At 35.5% G+C, this 19,599-nt stretch overlaps 1 protein-coding gene and 1 long non-coding RNA gene across 2 annotated transcripts in view; one reads left to right on the top strand and one right to left on the bottom strand.

The window, feature by feature from the left end:
* The first annotated feature begins 583 nt into the window (after nt 1–583).
* LOC113078025 (adhesion G protein-coupled receptor E3-like) overlaps nt 584–19,599 on the top strand; it is a 60,114-nt gene continuing 41,098 nt past the window's right edge. The window contains exon 1 of the mRNA XM_026250306.1: nt 584–968. Within this exon, the coding sequence (XP_026106091.1) occupies nt 584–968 (385 nt within the window). The remainder of the gene's footprint in view (nt 969–19,599) is intronic.
* LOC113078021 (uncharacterized) lies at nt 5,998–6,415 on the bottom strand. The gene is made up of 3 exons (XR_003281447.1): nt 6,335–6,415; nt 6,170–6,263; nt 5,998–6,075 (listed from the first exon to the last, which is right to left on the bottom strand). It is a non-coding gene; the product is annotated as an uncharacterized LOC113078021 (long non-coding RNA).

The following is a 19,599-nucleotide window of genomic DNA, read 5'->3' as shown; positions in this document are numbered from 1 at the left end:
CAATCACAGGGCATTTAGTATTTAAGGAAGGCGGGCCTTCAATTGATACTTCAATTGATAATTGAGCCGTTCATACCAGACTCAAGAGAGAGGTGTTGTAGTAATGTAAAATATGTTGAAAAATATTTTTTTAACAACCTAGTATCAGAGTCTGTTATAGTAGGCTACACAGGAACTCACAAAGCTTAAAATTAAAAAAATATGAAAATCTTTGTTCAGACAGCTATGTTTGACTTGGTATATTATCTGGGGTAATTTTGTTGGTCTGACTATTAAATTATTTAAATCTAAATAGTATTAAATAGTAAATAGTATAAACAGCAAAACAGTAAATAGTAGTTAAGGAAAACTAATATAAAGTGGGACAAAACTTTATCTGCTAATAACATTACATAATAACAACATGTTTTTCAGAAACATACTAATTTCTTGTAATATTTTCTTAACAGCTACTCTGCCTGACCCCTGCTACAACTACACTGTGCTGGACAATCCATGGAGAGCCACCAATAATACACATGATTCAGTCAGAAGGTGTGACACCTCAGTCTCCTGGAGCTGGTATCGTCTCTTCATTAACAACATGAGCGCTCACATCCCAGACACATGTGTTGCTCAGTACAGCTGTGGCACTGATGTTGCACTGTGGATTCGTGGTGGACACCCAACAGTTCAGGATGGAGTCGTCAGTCGAGATGTCTGTGGTTACTGGAACAATTACTGCTGCTATTTGGGGTCTTACCCCATTAAAGTCAAAGCCTGTCCAGGCAACTATTATGTCTATGAGCTGGTTCGTCCAACTGGATGCAATTATGCATACTGTGCAGGTAATTATTTTTACATCAGCTCTTTCTACACATTCATGATATTTGTGTCTCTGTTTATTAATCACTATTCATCCAAACTTTCAGATGTTAGCAGCGTTAACACCAGCTTTACAGCCGTCACACCAGTGACCCTCTCTACAGGTAATGCAATGCACTTTTTCTTATTGACTTGACTGAATAATTTCTAATGTACATATAGATCTGTGTTGCTGAATGGATGTGTGCTTGAGTTGCAAGAAAAAAACATATTTACTGCACTATTACAAATAGTATGCCAGTTAAAAACAGTATAAACCACCACTAGTGTAGCTTCCTGGCTTAAAATGTTGAACTCTTTCCTGATGATTCATAATTAGCTTTATTAAAGATCTGTCACTGTAGATTTGCAGTAATCCCCATTAAATGCCATAAGACATCACAAATCACCGTAAGAGCTTTGTATGAAGAAAACAAACAAAACATAATATAATATAAATAAACTATGAAATAAACATACATCAAATCAAACACAAACTAATAAAACAACAGTTTAACACACCTAACTTCATGCAAACAAATAACCATTACTACACAGCAAATTCTGGTCTTTGGAATAAACTCCCTGGTAGTTAAAATCAACTCAATCTGAGTGTACATGCGTGACCATCAAATAGACTCCAGCACAGTGTTAAAATAACTCTGCTTTTGGAGTTGAATTTTTAACACTTTTTTTAGAGTTAAAATGCAACACTTTCTGGAGTAAAAATACTAATCCTACAGTGAGTAACTGTAACTCTGAAATTGAATTAAATATGAACTCCTTTACCAGTGTTAAAATCAACACTTAAAAATATTCAATTTTACACTTCTTAGAGTTAATATTTAATGTTTTATGTGAAAATGACTACACTGAATGCCATTCTCTTCACTAACTGCTTTTATTTAAGCAAATCCATACATTAGCTTTAGAAATTCCATGCATGGACACACTTTGAAATTAACTGCAGTCATAAAATACAGTAAAATCTAACAGCAAAATGTTTAAATTTAATACATGTAGGCATCTAACAGAGTGCCAAATAAAACTGCTTAGTAAAATTTTATAAAAGATTGTCAACACATCACTGCATTATATAAAATCAAGCCGGCAGGATATATATATATATAAATTAAAAAAAAGTAGTGCAGGATTGTGTAACCTGAGGTAGACACTTATACATCAGATGAAGTGACAATTCAGTGAACTCATTTAAATAAGAAATCAGATAATACAACTCTCTGGACCATACAACATAAAATTGTGAATCACACCCATATGACATTTGGTCATCAAAAGATTTGAAATGTCTTAATCTTTCCCTTTCTATAACCAGTACCTTCCTTGGTAGGTTTTCACTCACTTGAAAAGCATGGAAGTGATCATGGAAAAATGTTTCATGCTCAATCAAAACAAAAATCACTTTACCATTGTGTAAAATGATTGAGGTTATTTTGCTGAAAACTGGCATGTTTTCATCAGTTCCCGTGCAAACAAAGAGTCCAACACGATACTCAACACCACAACATCTTACCCACTTTGTGAGATTGACATTGGCTTGTGAATCAACATGGAGAGATTCAGTTATATTTTCTGAAAATTCAAGTGTCTCAAGTGAACACATTTTGACTAGACCAGACTCAACTGTCTTTAAAGACGAGCATTCCCAATGATATGCTACTGCAAACTGGTGTTTATTTGCAAGCGAAACTGTCAAATTTTTTAAGTTCTTCACAGAATCTTTAAAAAACTTGTGTTTCGCTTCAAATCTCATGGTCCAGATATGAATGAGTGGTCCGATCTTTCTAATGCACCTTGGGTAGTGGACCATAAAATGATGTTTTGGAAGCAAGTTTTTGAATGGGAACAGTTCTTTAAAGAGTTTATGATGTTCGATAATAAGGTGCTTTAAATAAACGGTCATCCCTTCAGTGATTGAGTAAGAGAACACAATATTTATGATGTTCAACAACAAGAGCAACAAGCACCAGTGCAAATCATCATCTGGTACCAGGTCACCAAATATCAAAGGTATGTTTGTGACTAAACACAGTGTTTGCGATGCATTTAAGCCTATTCCATGTCCTCCGCAGTCAAGATTAATATTTGTGGGCTTGTTTTTAGTTTCCATATAGCCATAATTAAAAGCATATGTCCTGTTCAATAAGCTTTCTTTAGAGATGAAATGTTCAATCAGATATTCAAAAAGCAGTTTTATCTCATATTGACCAACCCCTTCCAAAATATCATGCATGATATCGACAGCATAGTTTTCCCCAGTATTGAAATAATGCAAAGTATTGAGCATGCTTTTCCTCTTGATGCCAAAAGAAGAGGTTAGTGTTGGATCATCTACCAAACTGGCATAATGCTGATCATTTAGTACTGGTGATCTTAAAGTCAAACTTGGGTCATCCTCTGAGAAAACTGACTGAGCTGAAGATTTATCAATTAAGCAAAATCGACAGAAATAATTTGCACTAAATGATTCCAAGAACCCAAGAATGCTATGCATACCTAAGTTATCACCAGTAATGAGAGCAAGTGTGCCACATACAGGTTGTTCAGCAAATGGAACAGCAATCCCAACAGTTTCTAATATTTTCAAGTCGCTTATTAAAGGTTTCAGTATTTCATCAATATTTCTTAACATCTTGGGCATGGAACAAATATACCAAATGGATGTTCATGAGGGCAGAATTCACCTTTGGAGCAAGATTTCTAAGAATGAAGTAAAGGCAACCAATTTTATGAAATTCCTTTTTTGGAACCAAGAGGATTTGCACATTCAAACTCATCATAGTATAATTGAATTTGGAGAGCAAACTTATTTGTCGAAAATAAAGGACGATTTTTAAAGTAGCTACCATCGCAGAAGTCTTCATATATGTCAGACTGAGTACATGTTTGCATCATCTCACAAATGTTTTCATTTCTGAAAATGAACTGGAATGTTTTCAAAATTGTAATATATATGAATTTATCATTAACGGGAACTTGTTCATAAGTTCCAGTTTTGTTATTTCGTCTGGTGTCATACCTAACACCAAGGCGCAGTTCAATTGGGTCTACTACTCCCCATTTGTCTCTGAAATACTTTTTCCATTTGGTATCGGAGTTCAATTGGCTGAAAGGGTTGTCCAAACTTTTAAATAACTCTTCTATGGCTGGTCTTGATGGATTGTTACCTGGTAGTAAGTTTAAGACATGGTCCTTAATATTTGAATGCAAATCTTCAACAAATTCCTCCAAATTTTCAATTGTCGAAAGAACTACAGTATTTGGTACACCACTTGCCATGAGTTTTGCTATAATGGACGCACACATATCTTTCTTGTGAGTAAATACTGAAGGGACTGCTTCAAAATTTTGGCACTGGGATGAAGTAGAAGGTATTTCATCATTTAAGGTATGAGAATTTTGTTCTTCACTTTCATAACTGGAAGGGGTCTCATGAGGGTCACATTTGTCACCAACTGAAGAATGTATCTTAATGAGATGTCTCCTAAATCCAGAATAACTAGAGAACTGCAAGCAACAATCTGCTTGACCACATTTCAGTCTTAGATTTTTCCCAGGATACATTCCATGAATTAGTTTGAGGTGCCTGAACAAAAGCAAAGCTGAACAAAAGGATGAAGTGCAGAGGAAACAACTTAACATTTTGGTTAAGACAATTAGTGCTTGTTCAACAGTCTTGCTCTTAGCTCTTTGACCCTTGGAGTTTCCTCAGTTGTACTTATATCGATATTGTACACAGTTGTCTGCAAAAATGTGTACAGACTGGACAGAGCATCATCATACTTCACACTGAAAACAAAATGGGACTTGAACAGCTCATCAAAGGCACCCAAGGATGTACATGATTGACAAGGCAGAACTTTTCTGTCCAAGACAATGTAAAAGGTGGAAACCTGTGCTTTTGAAGTCCCTGAGGCGAGAAGATATGGCTGAGGGTTTCCTTCAGTTGTCAGGAGATGATCATCAAGGCTTTGGCATGACTGAAACATAACAATAAATGTCCCCTTTATAAACAATTTGTAAAAAAAAAAAAAAATAGGCATCAAGTACAATATTTGGAATAGGATAGTCTTAACAAACCTTGTGAAATTTGACCAGATGATCTGTTGCCTCTCCAACACTGATCTTCTTGGGCCGCTTTCTTCCAGCTGGTTGTGGAGTAAGAAGATGAAGCAGGACAAATAGAGAAGCCTTGTCACTGTCCCATTCTGGAGACAGAAAATAACAGTAGTTATTTCAAACCAGTCTACAATTTGAAGTAAGTTAACAGCGTGGATTGTGTAATTTACAAGTAAAAACTATTAGTGGGGTAGTTATTAGTTGTGTGATGGAGAGCAAACTAAATTTCTAAATTTCATCCTGTACATATCCAAAGCCAAGGTGACTTTTCCACGCATCACTTTTTTTAATTCAAGTAGTTATGAACAGCATTCACAAAGCATGAATTTACTGATGAGCTTTTGTAATAGACTAAATTTTAAGAAATAACTGTGTTGTGTTTTTAGCAGACTTTTGGAAATACATTTTTTTGGGGAAATAATCAATAAAAACTTTAACCAGAAGATTAATTGATTCAAGTAAAAATATTACTATTTTAACGATGACTGTACCTGGATCATCAGTAGTATCAGATCCTTCTTTCAGTACAGCTTTCAGATGCTGTTTCAGGAGAGCAGTCTCTTTAAGGTTCCTGGCCTCCTGGATGACTTTTTCTTTGAAACTGGTGTTCCATTTTTCCAGAAACCTTGAAGCAACCTCTGCTCCAAACATTAGTGAGAAGTCTTGCAAAATCTAATTAAAAAACAAAAGCCAACCGTTTAAACATATAATGAAACATAATATTTTTTATAAAATTTCATATTCTTATTTAATATTTACCAGTCCTTTGACGTCCAAGAAACGAGGAAACATTTGTAGTACATCAGCTGAGCGCTGTGGGTTGTGAAGAATCTGCTGACGGAGGTGGAAAGTTTCTCTCATCTTCTGGAACACTAAGTCACGGTCAGTTGTGTGATTGAGGAGAGACACAGCTTCCAGACATTCATCTCCCATTCGCTGGTCATCTATAGTTCCAATCGTTCTTGATAATGTAGGACCTCCTTTTAGCTCCACTTTGCTCTGTGATGCAGAGATGGTTCTGGATTTACGTTGCACGGTCTTTATACGCCACTCAAGAAAGCCTTTGTTGCTCTGAATGTCATAGAAATGTTCCTGGGAGGAAGCAGTATCTTATGTTAGACAAAATAATACAATTACAGTGACTCAAGAGCGTATAAGATGTTTATGGTTCGGTAGGCAAACTTACATATCCTTTTTTAGAGTATGGGTCTTTCAAAGATGGGAACAGGGACACAATCCCAAGGGCATGGAACTCCTTTGTTGCTTTACTAACAGTTCTCCTGCAAAGATGAAACTCTTGTTTGATTTTTTTTTTTTTTTAATGATAAAGCCAGGTCTTGAAGGTTCTTACCCTTCTTTTTCATGCATGTGAGCTACAATTATGTTCACCATTAACCGCCTTGTGGAATCTTTCAAACTCCCAGTGTCTTCAAACTCTTTGATCACAGTCATCCCTGCTGTCTTTGAAGTAAGAATTTGCTTTATATTCTAAAAGAAAACATTTAGAAAAATTACAACCACACTTGGACTTTTTTAAAACAAAAACATTAATCTTAATCAAATAACCATACATACCATTGAATACTTTCAAAATGCATTTCTTTTACAACATTATGTCTACAGCATAAGATCTATTTGTATGGAAGTAAAGAAAAATGACATTTCTTGCACTGAAACTGTCCGTTAAAGGTTGAAGCATTTGAGATCCAGAATCACTGCTGCTTAATCTGCTTGACACAGACAATGTATCTGTCAGACTTGGGGAGGAGGGTCCTTCAACAACCCCTTGCTGCAGGACAGCCAAATCTGAAGATCACAAAAACACAGTATAAGGCATATACAATCGAAGAGTTGCTTCAGCAAAACTCTTATGTACCATAGTGGATATATCCAGGGTCAGACCAAATAATCACATTATATATATCTCTGCTAACCACAAGTAGTGAGCGTAACATATTCTGTCTGATTTGAAGAGGCACCAAACTCTGTCAGGTCTGAGAAGTCAGCAGAATTCTTGGATGTTTCAGTAAACAGAAGTTCTGAAATGCAGACATGTTTGTCTCTGAGTCAAGACACAAACTCAGAAAATATCTATAAAACAAAACAAACATTCTTTTAATGTCCTACCATCATCAGTGTGGATGATAAAACACATTTCTTTGGTTGTTGCAAGTTCTGGGAATACATCCTCATCCACCTCTATGCACTGAAAAAAGTAATAAGTAAATTTACTTAATTTTTATTTGGCAAGTTTTTGCACAAGCATTTTTCAAGTAAATTTAACACATTTGGAAATTAAGTAAATCTACTTAACTAAGTTAAGTAAAAAAAAATAATAATAATAATAAGTACATTTTATTGAGTAAAATTTTAATTAAATAGTATTCAGTTAATGCATTTAGCAGACACTTTTATCCAAAGCGACTTACAGTGCATTCAGGCTAACAATTTTCACCTATCATGTGTTCCCGGGGAATTGAACCCCCCAAACTTGTGCTTGCTAATGCAATGTTCTACCACTGAGCTACAGGAACACTTCAAGATCTGTTGAAAAATAAGTGAAGATTTCACGTACTTACTTTTTTATTTTGGAAAAGTTTTTACACTAATAAAAAACCCGAAACAGAGATTCTAGAAATTTCTAAATGTTAATTTTTTTTTTTTTTTTTCAAAACAGTTTTATCAAATGAGGGTAAATAAGTCTCTCACTTCTGTCCCTTTAACCCAGTTTACAGCAAAGACAGCACGAAGGACTGGATGCACATGATAAATATTCTGCAATTAAGAAAACAGACAAAAGAAATAGCACTGTAAAACCCGATAAGTAAACTTTACTCAAACCGTTTAAGTAAATAGATTGCCTTGATTTAAACCATGTAAGTTTTAAAACTTTGCATTTAAGTAATTAAGTGATTAACTAAGTGCTGATTGTTAATTAGTGATGAACAGCTGATGTTAACAAACAGAATCACTGAAGAAAAGAGAAACACAAGAACTACTACAACTGACTTCAGACACAGCCTTAGATGAAATCAACTGAAATAAAATACATGAAATCTCTCAAGATCTGATTAAACAACCCCACAAACAGCATCACCAGCTCCACTTATTAATAACCAGACTGACTTTATTTCTGTCAGACGTCTACAGAAGATCTTATTGAGAATGAACTAAGTTTTAGATGTAGATTTATTGTTTCATTTGAAGTAACCATGTTAGAGATCAGTGTTTGCTTTAGTTGGGCTCTTGACCCTTGACTTCTGTCTTAGTCTTTTCTCTGGCTGTTGTAACCGTGTGTTTCTAAATCACGTTTGTTGTAACTCAAAAGCCCAGAAGAAAAGCAATCAGGTGTTAACCTGTACCTAGGTGTAGGTTGTTATACTTTATATCGGAGATGGGAATCATCAATTATTGAACTGTACAGAGTCTAATCTCTGATGAAATAGGTGTTGTGTAATTTGATTTATTATCATAATAGTGATTCTAAGAGGAAGTGGTTCTGTGATAATCAGTTAATATGACTGATTTTCCAAACAGTTTGGTATGGTGTCTAACAGTCACACACAGACATCAATAATCAGAATATGAACCTCAACAATGGTGACCATAAAAGAAAAATGCTGCAGAGCATGCTGGGAGCCATGGATGAGTTTTGTACTACAATAGTACCCAGCATGCATTGCAGCATGTTTTTCGTCACCATTGTAGAGGTTCATATTCTGATTATTGATGTCTGTGTTTGACCAGTTACTGGCATAGAAGAAAAATGTATGTGTACAAAAGTTTAGAAAGTCATTTTTATATTAACTGATTATCACAGAATCACTGGCTCTTAATCTCACTTTTACTAGAATCACTTCTACTAATTACAGGTTAACACCTGATGGCATTTCTTCTGGGCTTTTGAGTTACAACAAATGTGTTTTAGAAACACACGGTTATAACAGCCAGAGAAAAGACTAAGACAGAAATCAAGGGTCAAGAGCCCAACTAAAGCAAACACTGATCTCTAACATGGTTACTTCAAATGAAACAATAAATCAACATCTAAACCTTAGTTCATTCTCAATAAGATCTTCTGTAGACGTCTGACAGAAATGAAGTCAGTCTGGTTATTAATAAGTGGAGCTGCTGATGCTGTTTGTGGGGTTGTTTAATCAGATCTAAATTTTCAACTCCAGAAATTTGCTGTGTACATTACATAAAGCAAGAAATCCAAAACAATACACATAACAAAGTCAATTTTACCTTATTCTCCACTCAAACCAGGAGCTAAATCCTTGAAGTTCTCTTTAACCGTATGCCTTTAAATGAATCGACCATGATACAATGTACAATGCTTTGAGCACGCCACAATATATATCCACTTAAGTGGAAGAATTTTAAAATAAAAGACCTGGTTACCACAAACGTATAAACAAATAAAACCCCAAAATCCAACAATTAAACACGATACACATTCAGAAAAGACAACTCTACAAATCATTTAAATATGAAAATTTTTAAAACCATATATATATATATATATATATATATATATATATATATATATATATATATATATATATATATATATATATATATATATAAAACATAACTAAATCCTTAACAACTAGAAATACTTTGACCTATATATGGGGCTGTTAGCTGCATCTGGTGTGGTATGAATACAACAAGAAGGTGCGTAACTTTAGAAGCACTCTTGGTAACACTTTCTATGAAGCCTGTGTTTATAATACATTATTAGGGTATTCTTAAGGCATTATAATTAAGGCATAATGATTTATAAAAAAAAAAAAAAAAAAATATATATATATATATATATATATATATATATATATATATATATATATATATATATATATATATATATATATATATAATATGTTGTATCATCTAATGAGTATTCATAAGAAAAGTTTTAATATATTATAATATTTACTTATTTGTGGTTATAGCTTTTAAGAGTATAATGATTTATAACAAACATGTTGCATCAACTTTTTACAATGGGTTATACTTCTCATAGTTATAAGGTATTATAAAACTAATTTCTTGCCATTTTCCGGATGCTACTTTACTTGAAGCGGTCAAATACCACTAATAAGTAGTAATAATAATATTAATAATAAAAATTTTTTTCTCTCAAACAACCATAAGATCAGATATCAGATCACATGAATGTGTAATATGACACATTTGCTTTGAACTATTTTATTGTAATATAATTATTTTGATGGTACCCTTTAGACAACCGTTGATAAGTAACTCTGCAACTACATATCAACTAGGGCTCATTAGAGTAGTGGTTCCCAAACTTTTTAATCTATTTCACGACCCAGCAAAAAAAAAAAAAAAAAAAAAAAAAAAAAAAAAAATATATATATATATATATATATATATATATATATATATATATATATATATATATATATATATATATATAAACGGTTGACATTAAGCCAAATCTTACTTAAATGTTTGATGACAGAAATTAAGTATTTAAGAAAAATAAAAAATTTTCACTACTAATTTTTATGTTTAAATTCTTGTTTACAGACGTTAAAATAGTGTAATGTAATGTAGTGTCCATAAAAACGTGAAACAGGTTCACTCCAGTGAACTGTAATCTGCGCAGCTGTGTTTTGTTGCAGAAAATGCATTCATGATCCTTCCGTGTGTATCAGCGAGAACGGAGCACAGTCCAGCACATTTTTAGAAAAGCATAAGAAGCAAAGCAGAGCTATCTAAAACAGTTTTGAGATTAAAATAATTGTGAAATAGGTAAACAATTATAATAAACAGATGTGTCTCGTTTTAAATAATAATAATAATAAAAACTGGATGACATTTAGTTGAGCCAGAAATTTATTTTTGTGATGGTTAAATAAATCAGGCATGTGATTGGCTAAGGACAAAAAAGCAGGAAAATATACTGAGACCTGGCACTCACAGCTGCTGCCACGATGGCATCTTTTGACAGCCGCAGAGGAGGGAAAATGAGTTTCTGTAAACTTTAATGATGTAAATAGACTTATGTCCCTCACATTAAGCTATGGAATGGCTTCAGATGACTTTGTCACCCAAACTGACGTGAAAAAAGAGGGGGGCGCCGAAAAGCGCGCTGTTTGCATCCCTATAGCTAGTGCTAGCAAATACAAGTAACATTAGCTGCTAAGTTAATGTTAAATGCAGCTTAAACATCGTGGAAAATCAATCAAAATCGATCATCTAATCAATCGACAACAAAGTCAAATTAGTAACTTATAGGTTATATATGAAGAGTTCAGATTCAAAAGCCTCTAAATGCCATCTGAAATTTTCATCTAAAATTAGGATTTTTATCAAGCTCCTATGCTTAGGTTAAGTCATTTTGCTTTAAATACAATGTGCAGGTCCTTTTCCAGGCTATGAAAGTGAAATAACTGAACATAAATATAGGAGCCTGATAAAAATCCTAATTTTAGATGAAAATTTCAGATGGCACTTAGAGGCTTTTGCATCTGAACTCTTCATATAGACACAAGCAGGGGCGGATCTAGAAAAATATTGATGGGGTGGCAAGAAGGGGCCAGGAATTTTTGAGGGGTGGCAACATATGGCAGATGTATATATACTGAATTTAGTCACAGTTATCACAGTTTCCTGAAAAATAGTATATGTATACGCTATATTAACTTTTGTAGCCCACTTTACACAGAACAAACATGTCCCTGTCCCTGACCGTTACTCCATCAGCACCACCACACTCACAAATGCATACAGTATGCATCGACATGTAATTGAGAGCATTATGAAAGATGTGTAATCAACATGTCAATTTATTATAAGAAACACAACACAACTTTAACAGCCAATGACATTTATAGCTGGGGAGACTCAACTGATTTTCTACTGTTTAGTGTTAATCACCATCTAACTCAAACCAGTCAAGAGCTACATTTAGCCTTAGATGTTATATGAATATGGTCCCTGAAGCATAGGTTTTATTAGCTGACAATAATAATAAATAAATAAACATTATAGGAACAAATACAAATGTACTTTTAGAAATTGTTCTTGAAAAAAAAATGGTGTTATTGTTTTGGCAAGTTTAAATTAAAACATCGATGAAAACTTCTGTGATATTCCTTTAAAATAATGTTTTAGTATATCTTTTTTAAGAATATTTTACTGTGCAATTTCTTACATGATTTCTTTGAGTTAGACCAAACTTTTATTTTGGTGGGTTGTAGATATTTGTAGTGGTGGGTTGTAGACAGAGTTTCTGTGTTTTTTAATAAACTATTATTATTATTATTAGCTATTAGGCCCAGGGGGCAAGGAACTCGACCGGATGTTGAAGTCGGGTGGGGGCTGACATCTTGTAGCAGAACTTCACTTGCGTTAGCATTCCCATTGACTCCCATTCATTTTGGCGTCACTTTGACAGCGAATAACTTTACATCTGAGGCGTTTAAAGACTCCGTTTGTCCATTATTTATTTCTAAAGATACACGACAATGTATAAAGGGCTCCATTACCTTCTATGTTACATTATGGCCCCATATAAACAGTTTTTGTAAAAAATAGGCTAACGATTGCGTCATAACCACTCGACTCTCTGTCGCATTACCGTACAGACAGGAAGAGAAGCTCGCAGGCAATTAACTTAATATGGCGTACTGGCGTTACATTTTAAAATACTATACAAAATTATTAATCAGAATACTTATTCTTGCTCTTACTTGCTACTTACTCCTTATTCCTGCTCACTCACGACAAAGAACTCCCCGCTCAAGCTCGCCGTCTCTGCAAGATTAAGGCCGGTGACACACTGGCTGCGTGGCGTGAGCGCCGCGTGTCTGAAGCGTCCCAGAAGCGTCCCAGAAGCGTGGCGGATTCTGTGTCTTTACACACCAGAAGAGTGCCTGACGCGGCGCTGGCGCGCTGCTGCTGTAGAGGGAGACCGTTGACAGACCAGGCTCATGTCTTCATTACAACAATATATACTTTTTTCTACACACCTACACCTACGCCTACTGATAAAGGACACCGTCAAAAGTATTGACGTCGAAATAGATTATGTTTGACAGGTGCAATATTTGAAAATCGATAATTATTATTATTATTTTTTTATTACATTTATATCTGAATTTATGTCAACCTATAGACTTTCAAATATCAAAATATCAGGAATTCATATTTATTTGTGTACAAAATTACATTTAAACACATTTTCCTATTATATTTAGCCTGGAAAAGCTTCCAACACACGCGCGTGTCGCGGTAAAAATAGGCGTTGGTTATATTTCTAGCAAGCAAGCGTTTGCCGCGCGTCTCACGCAGGCGGTCTGTAAGCTCTAACCTGTTAACATGGGAGCCGAATTAAAAACCGACACGCCACGCGGCTGAGACGCTTGCGCCACGCATCCAGTGTGTCACCGGCCTGATAGTGAAGTCAAGGAGGGACAGAGTGAGCAGGAGAGTGTTCTTGAAACGGTAAGCATGGTAGCCACATGATTTAACAGGGGAGGAAGTGTTAATCAGGGCGGGTGCAGTAGGATAGTGTGATGATTTAACGTTACCTAAATTAATGATTACCGGTATTAAAATAAGACAACACAATCATTGTCACTATTATAAGTCTGTCAGATTGTCACTTACTGCACTAGCTATTCAGTCAGCTAAAGTCAAATAACACAGCATAAGCTATTTTGCATTATTTTTGTAGCTAGGTTAGCAGAGTTAACTTATTCAATTGCAACTTCGGCTGACTATTCTAATGTTAACCCTTTAAAACCCATAATGGCCGTACGGCCCTTCTCTAGAAAAACTTAAAATGATTATTATTATTATTATGACCATTTGATTATTTTAATTATTACTCAAAATGGCTGTGTCAAAGTGCCCACGACGAGTTACAAGTTGGAAGAGAGGTAGCTAACGCATGATTTTTTGGGGGTTAAAACCTGCTCTGCATTTTGAAAGCTGTATATTTTTGTTTAGCTGTATATTCAACGAAGTAGATATTTTCTCATGTTTCTAATGAATTTCAAAACATCATTAATATGCAATATTAACGGTGAGTGAATAATATGAATATCATATATATTATTATTATTGTGTGAGTAATTTGTTAGTATAGTTTGTTTTTCTTTTTTTATGGGAAGTATCTCAACAATGAGAGGTAAATGTTGTTTGGTGTCATATTAAAGAGGGGTTTGTGCTCCTTAAAACAAAGTAGCCTATACTTGCAATTGTAAACTAGTTTTTCTGCTGTCTGGTTCATTGAAAAAAAACAAAAAAACATTTATTTTTAGAATTAGCAGTATTCTACATCCACATTCTATTATGTTCTAAAGGATTAACTAGCTTTTATAACATGGAGCACATTGTCCATCTTGAAATCCTGCTCTTCAAGAAAACATGACTCTATAACCAAAATGGATCCTTACTACGTGTACTTTTAATAACTCTTCCAAATAACTGTGATCAACTCTATCTCTGTCCTTATGTATAATCAAGCCAGGTTGAGTTAGCAGTGGAGGAGAGAAACTTTTATCACCAGGGAGTCAGTCAAGAGAGAGTGAATACACTGGTCCACTTGCACTTAGTTCTCAGCTTTGTAGGGGTTTTTGGGAATTGAACGGTATATATGCATATCTACAGGGTGTACTGGTTGGTTATGTCCGACCGATTGTGGTGGGCCGGTCTGAGCGAAAATGCCAGGGCCCTTTTTTTGTCACAGTCCAGCCCTGTCAGCAATATCTTCAAAAGATTTCTGAACTTCTGCAAATTTTTCTCTAAACAGAGATGATACGTCAAGGAAATATTGCGAACTTTTGTACATTTTGTTATGTGAAAATGTTTACATCTTGTAGTGTTACAATTAACCCTGGGTTTGTGCCCTGCTGTGCTCACCCTGTACATGTGAAATGCTTTTTACAAACCGTTTCCCGAACGAAAACAGTGCAGAGTTCAAACGGATGATAGAAATGAATGAACATGGCCTACCTGAAACTGTTTTCGTAACATTAGAATTTTCTGGTGTATGCAATCTCATGCAGAATATAGTGTATTGAAGTGAGCAAGTTTTTTTTCTCTTTTAATAATGCGGACCGATTGAACCTTTTAAAGACATTGCTCTGAGACCTTCACTGAACAGTTACAAGTCGTGTGCTCCTGCGCTTCAAAATACGCACGTGGACTTTATTGCAATTTCAAAAATCACACTAAGGATTTTGCAGTTAATTATTAATGTTGGTGGGTATGTCGTTGTGATGAGTGGGTTCCCAGTTCCCGCATCCTCCTTCTCGTGGTTGTGAAGTTTTTAATGTGTTACACTGGTGCCGAAGCACGGGAGGAAGGAGGGATGCACTGCCGAAGATCCCTCGCCGCTGAGGTGAATCCGCGGTGCAATCGAGTGGGAGGCGAAGGGGTCTGCCGCCGGGGATGCTCGAGGCAGTGGGCTGGAGTGAGTTGCCGGGGGGACGGATGAACTCACTCCAGCCCACCGCCTAGATGACTCCTTCGGGAAGGAATTGTAAACCTGCGGACAATCAAACGAAGTTTTAATAACCAAATAAACACAAAACAGCGCGACAGCCTTTCGCAGACGACTGCCGCGCACAAATAAAAAATAAACACAAAATGAAACCCAGGCCTGGTCCTCTCTCGTCCTTCACTGTCGTCGCTCTTCTTTTGTATACTTCCGATCTCCTCCGTGGTTCTCGAGACCGGTGAGTGGAGCATGTGTCGCTCATTTCCCAATCACTCCACGGCTCTCGGCCCTGACCCACTCGTCACATCCGTGCAGCCCTAGACTGAACTGTGTGAGTGTGTGTGTGTCTTTGAAAAGCAAATTTAGCTGCAGCAAAGTGATTTTGTGCGACCCACCTTGTTCTATTCTGTGACCCACAACTCCCATTAGAGTTTTTGTATTAGTATTTGTGCTAAACTTATGCTAACACTTTATTTTGATGGCCAACCAACAGATAAACTGAATATAAGTGTCTTTGCAAGTACATCTACTTATTCTATTATACTAGATTCAACAATTCTTGAGCATACTAATACTCTAATGAGAGTTAGTTGGCATGTAGTTGCAAAGTTGCTTATTTTTTGATTGTTTAAGAGGATAATCAAAATAAAATGTAGCCATATAAAACAGTTTTTTTGTTTGTTTGTTTTTTTCATTTGGAGTATTAAACGGTTAGTTCATCGAAAAATCTAAATTATGTTATTAATGACTCACCCTCATGTCGTTCCAAACCAGTGAGACCTCCGTTTATCATTGGAACACAGTTTAAGATATTTTAGATTTAGTCCGAGAGCTCTCAGTCCCTCCATAGAAACTGTGTGTACGGTATACTGTCCATGTCCAGAAAGATAAGAAAAACATCATCAAAGTAGTCCATGTGACATCAGAGGGTCAGTTAGAATTTTTTTTAAGCATCTAAAATACATTTTGTTCCAAAAATAGCAATAAAACGACGACTTTATTCATCATTGTCTTCTCTTCCGTGTCTGTTGTGAGAGAGTTCAAAACAAAGCAGTTCAATGATATCCGGTTCGCGGACGAATCATTCGATGTAACTGGATCTTTTTGAACCAGTTCACCAAATCGAACTGAATCGTTTTAAACGGTTTGCATCTCCAATACGCATTAATCCACAAATGACTTAAGCTGTTAACTTTTTTAATGTGGCTAACACTAACTCTGAGTTCAACCAAACCAATATCCCAGAGTAATTCATTTACTCAAACAGTACACTGACTGAACTGCTGCGAAGAGAGAACTGAAGATGAACACCGAGCCGAGCCAGATAATGAACAAAAGATTGACAAGATTGCAGCTGGTGCTGGATAAAAAATTAATATGTTTTGGAAAACAGCAAGTCAAATGTAGAATAGAGGGCCACACACTTGCACTGAATGTAGCATTGAATAGCAGAGGTGTCAAGAAACGAAGTACAAATACTTCGTTACTGTACTTAAGTAGAAATTTGGGGTATCTATACTTTACTTGAGTGATTATTTTTCAGCCGACTTTTTACTTCTACTCCTTACATTTTCAGGCAAGTATCTGTACTTTCTACTCCTTACATTTTAAAAATGCCTTCGTTACTGCTATTTCATTCCGGATTGTTTTCATTCCGGCTTGTCATCATTCAAAAAAAAAAAAAAAAAACCTATCCAGATAAATCGCGCCATCCGGATGGAGTGAATTTGATTGTGGTTGGATGATAACTATAAACATATACCATTCCGACACCCTATTGGTCTGTACGCGATCCATCGCACCTGCACGTGACATAAATCACATCACAGTCCAGCTAGGACATAGACAGTTTTGGGTTCGTTTATCAAAAAATATATTTCTTAAAAGTAGGGTTGGGTATGGAACCGGTATCCGATCGCCTCAGAGTCAGTCCGCTTAAATTTCACATGAAACCAGCGTCAGACCGTCTCCTCCCGTCTTTCAGCGCGCTCTTCAATCCGCAGAGGCGCAGACCGCGAACGGAGCAGCGCATGCGCACTTAAACAAACAGAGGACACAAGGTATGTGTTTAGATTGTTAGAATATCCATATCTGTGCAGTTCTTTGTCATAAATACAGTTTACAAAAGGTCACGAGGTAGCAGTCGGTTTCTCATCTGTAAAGTTTTCGCTCATCAAACCACAGCCGTTTCCTCCAGCGAAAACCTAGCCCTTAACACATATGAACGAACACATACTTTAATTAAACTTATTTAAATATACTTAATTTAATCATACGTACTTTATACATATACACTACTGTGCAAAAGTCTTAGACACGTTAGTATTTTCACTTAAAAGAATGGTGTTCGGACAGTTATTTATATATTTTGCTGTAGTGTGTCAGTAGAAAATATCAGTTTACATTTCCAAACATTCATTTTGCCGTTGTCAGACTGCTTGTGCATTCAAAATCGCACTAGATTACTATTAAAATTAATGGCAAACTGATATTTCCTACTGACACATTACAGATATAAATAAATGGCTTAAAACCCTTTTTGGGGAGAAAATACTATTTTTTCCATAAGACTTTTGCACAGTACTGTATTTTAAAAACGACATTGTTGCTACTTTATAAAGAATGACCATACAGTAATTCACAGAACTGATTTAAGACAGTGACCGACAGCACTCATCTTAACTAAATATCAGAGTGATTGACCGAGATACAGTAGAAACATTATGTGTGGTTTTGTATTAAATAATGACCCAGACTGTGAAATACATTTATTAGCCTTAGATTAAGGGAAGCACAACTTGCACAACAAGCTATGGATTTATTTTAAATATTTGTAATGTTCTTTAAAGTTATCCATAGTTTTTTTGTGGTTCTTTTTTTTAAAGTATCGGTTTAGGCACCGTTTAGGAGCCGGTACCGTTTTAAAAGTATTGAAAAGGCACTGGACCCTACTTAAAAGTTATTATTTCCCACTGGCTCATTTACCAAATGAGTGCCTTTTCTTCGTCCTCCACAAATTAAGCTACTGTACGTATTTCGGTAGTGAGACATTTTAATAAATTAGCGTTTTCGATTGACGATGCGATTGACAATGTTGTGATAAGTAGGCTATACCAACTTTGTAACTCGTTACCCCCCGAACACTGGACATAGCAGACGTATGTACCAAATACAAGAAGCTATCAATCAAGAAAGTATCAGGATTATGATTTCTTTTTCAGTTTTAGTTTTTGATTAATCACTTGGATTAATCATTCATTTTGACAGCACTATAATGTTTACTGTAAATGGACAACCATACAAGTGTAATTGTTACTAAGCCTGCACCAATGTTCTTGTCCATTGCCCTCGCAGATTCCTGCAGCTAATCATGGATGTACATAAACATTCCATTAAAAGTTATTGATGACAAGCCTCTGAAGTTTGACTTTTTGCACCATAACAATACTTATTGGCAACTAGTCATCATATCTCTAGTCCTTTAATGTATTTGCATTGTACTAAAGTGCGTTCATTTTAAATGGGCATATATGCGGCTGAGGAAGACCTGAAGGTCGAAACATTGCTTGATTAAATTCCTCTGGAGCAGTAGTTTTCAGTGTTCAGACTTCACTTCTTTATTTGTCTATATCATTCAGTTGTCTTGCACCTGCGTCCTAATTGGATGTTTGGGATGTGCACACCATTTTTGTATTTTCATATATGCGGCTGAAACAGGAATCCTAGTGCATCCCAAATTTTTCAACATTAACATTTTAATATAACATTATAGTCATTATGGCCTATGGCCTTTAGAAAAATGTTTTTTGAGGCGGTGGGGTAGTGCACAATAGGCCCCTGTGGTGCGGCCTAAGCTTTTGTTCTTAATGGCATTTGTTCCCTTACATTACTTTTACTTTTATACTTTAAGTAGTTTTTTAAACCAGTACTTTTACACTTTTACTTGAGTAAAAAGCTTGAGTTGATACTTCAACTTCTACAAAAGTCTTTTTAAACCCTAGTATCTATACTTCTACTTGAGTAATGAATGCCAGTACTTTTGACACCACTGTTGAATAGACTGTAGTGCTTCATCGCGTCACACTGTTTACATCTCGCGTAATGGCATACTGGGAATGGAGAAAGTTGCATTC

Source organism: Carassius auratus, unplaced genomic scaffold, assembly GCF_003368295.1.
Source record: "Carassius auratus strain Wakin unplaced genomic scaffold, ASM336829v1 scaf_tig00023947, whole genome shotgun sequence".
In the NCBI taxonomy this organism is placed as follows: domain Eukaryota; kingdom Metazoa; phylum Chordata; class Actinopteri; order Cypriniformes; family Cyprinidae; genus Carassius; species Carassius auratus.
Note: the sequence above shows the minus strand (reverse complement) of the source record. Positions and strands in the feature narration are given on the sequence as shown.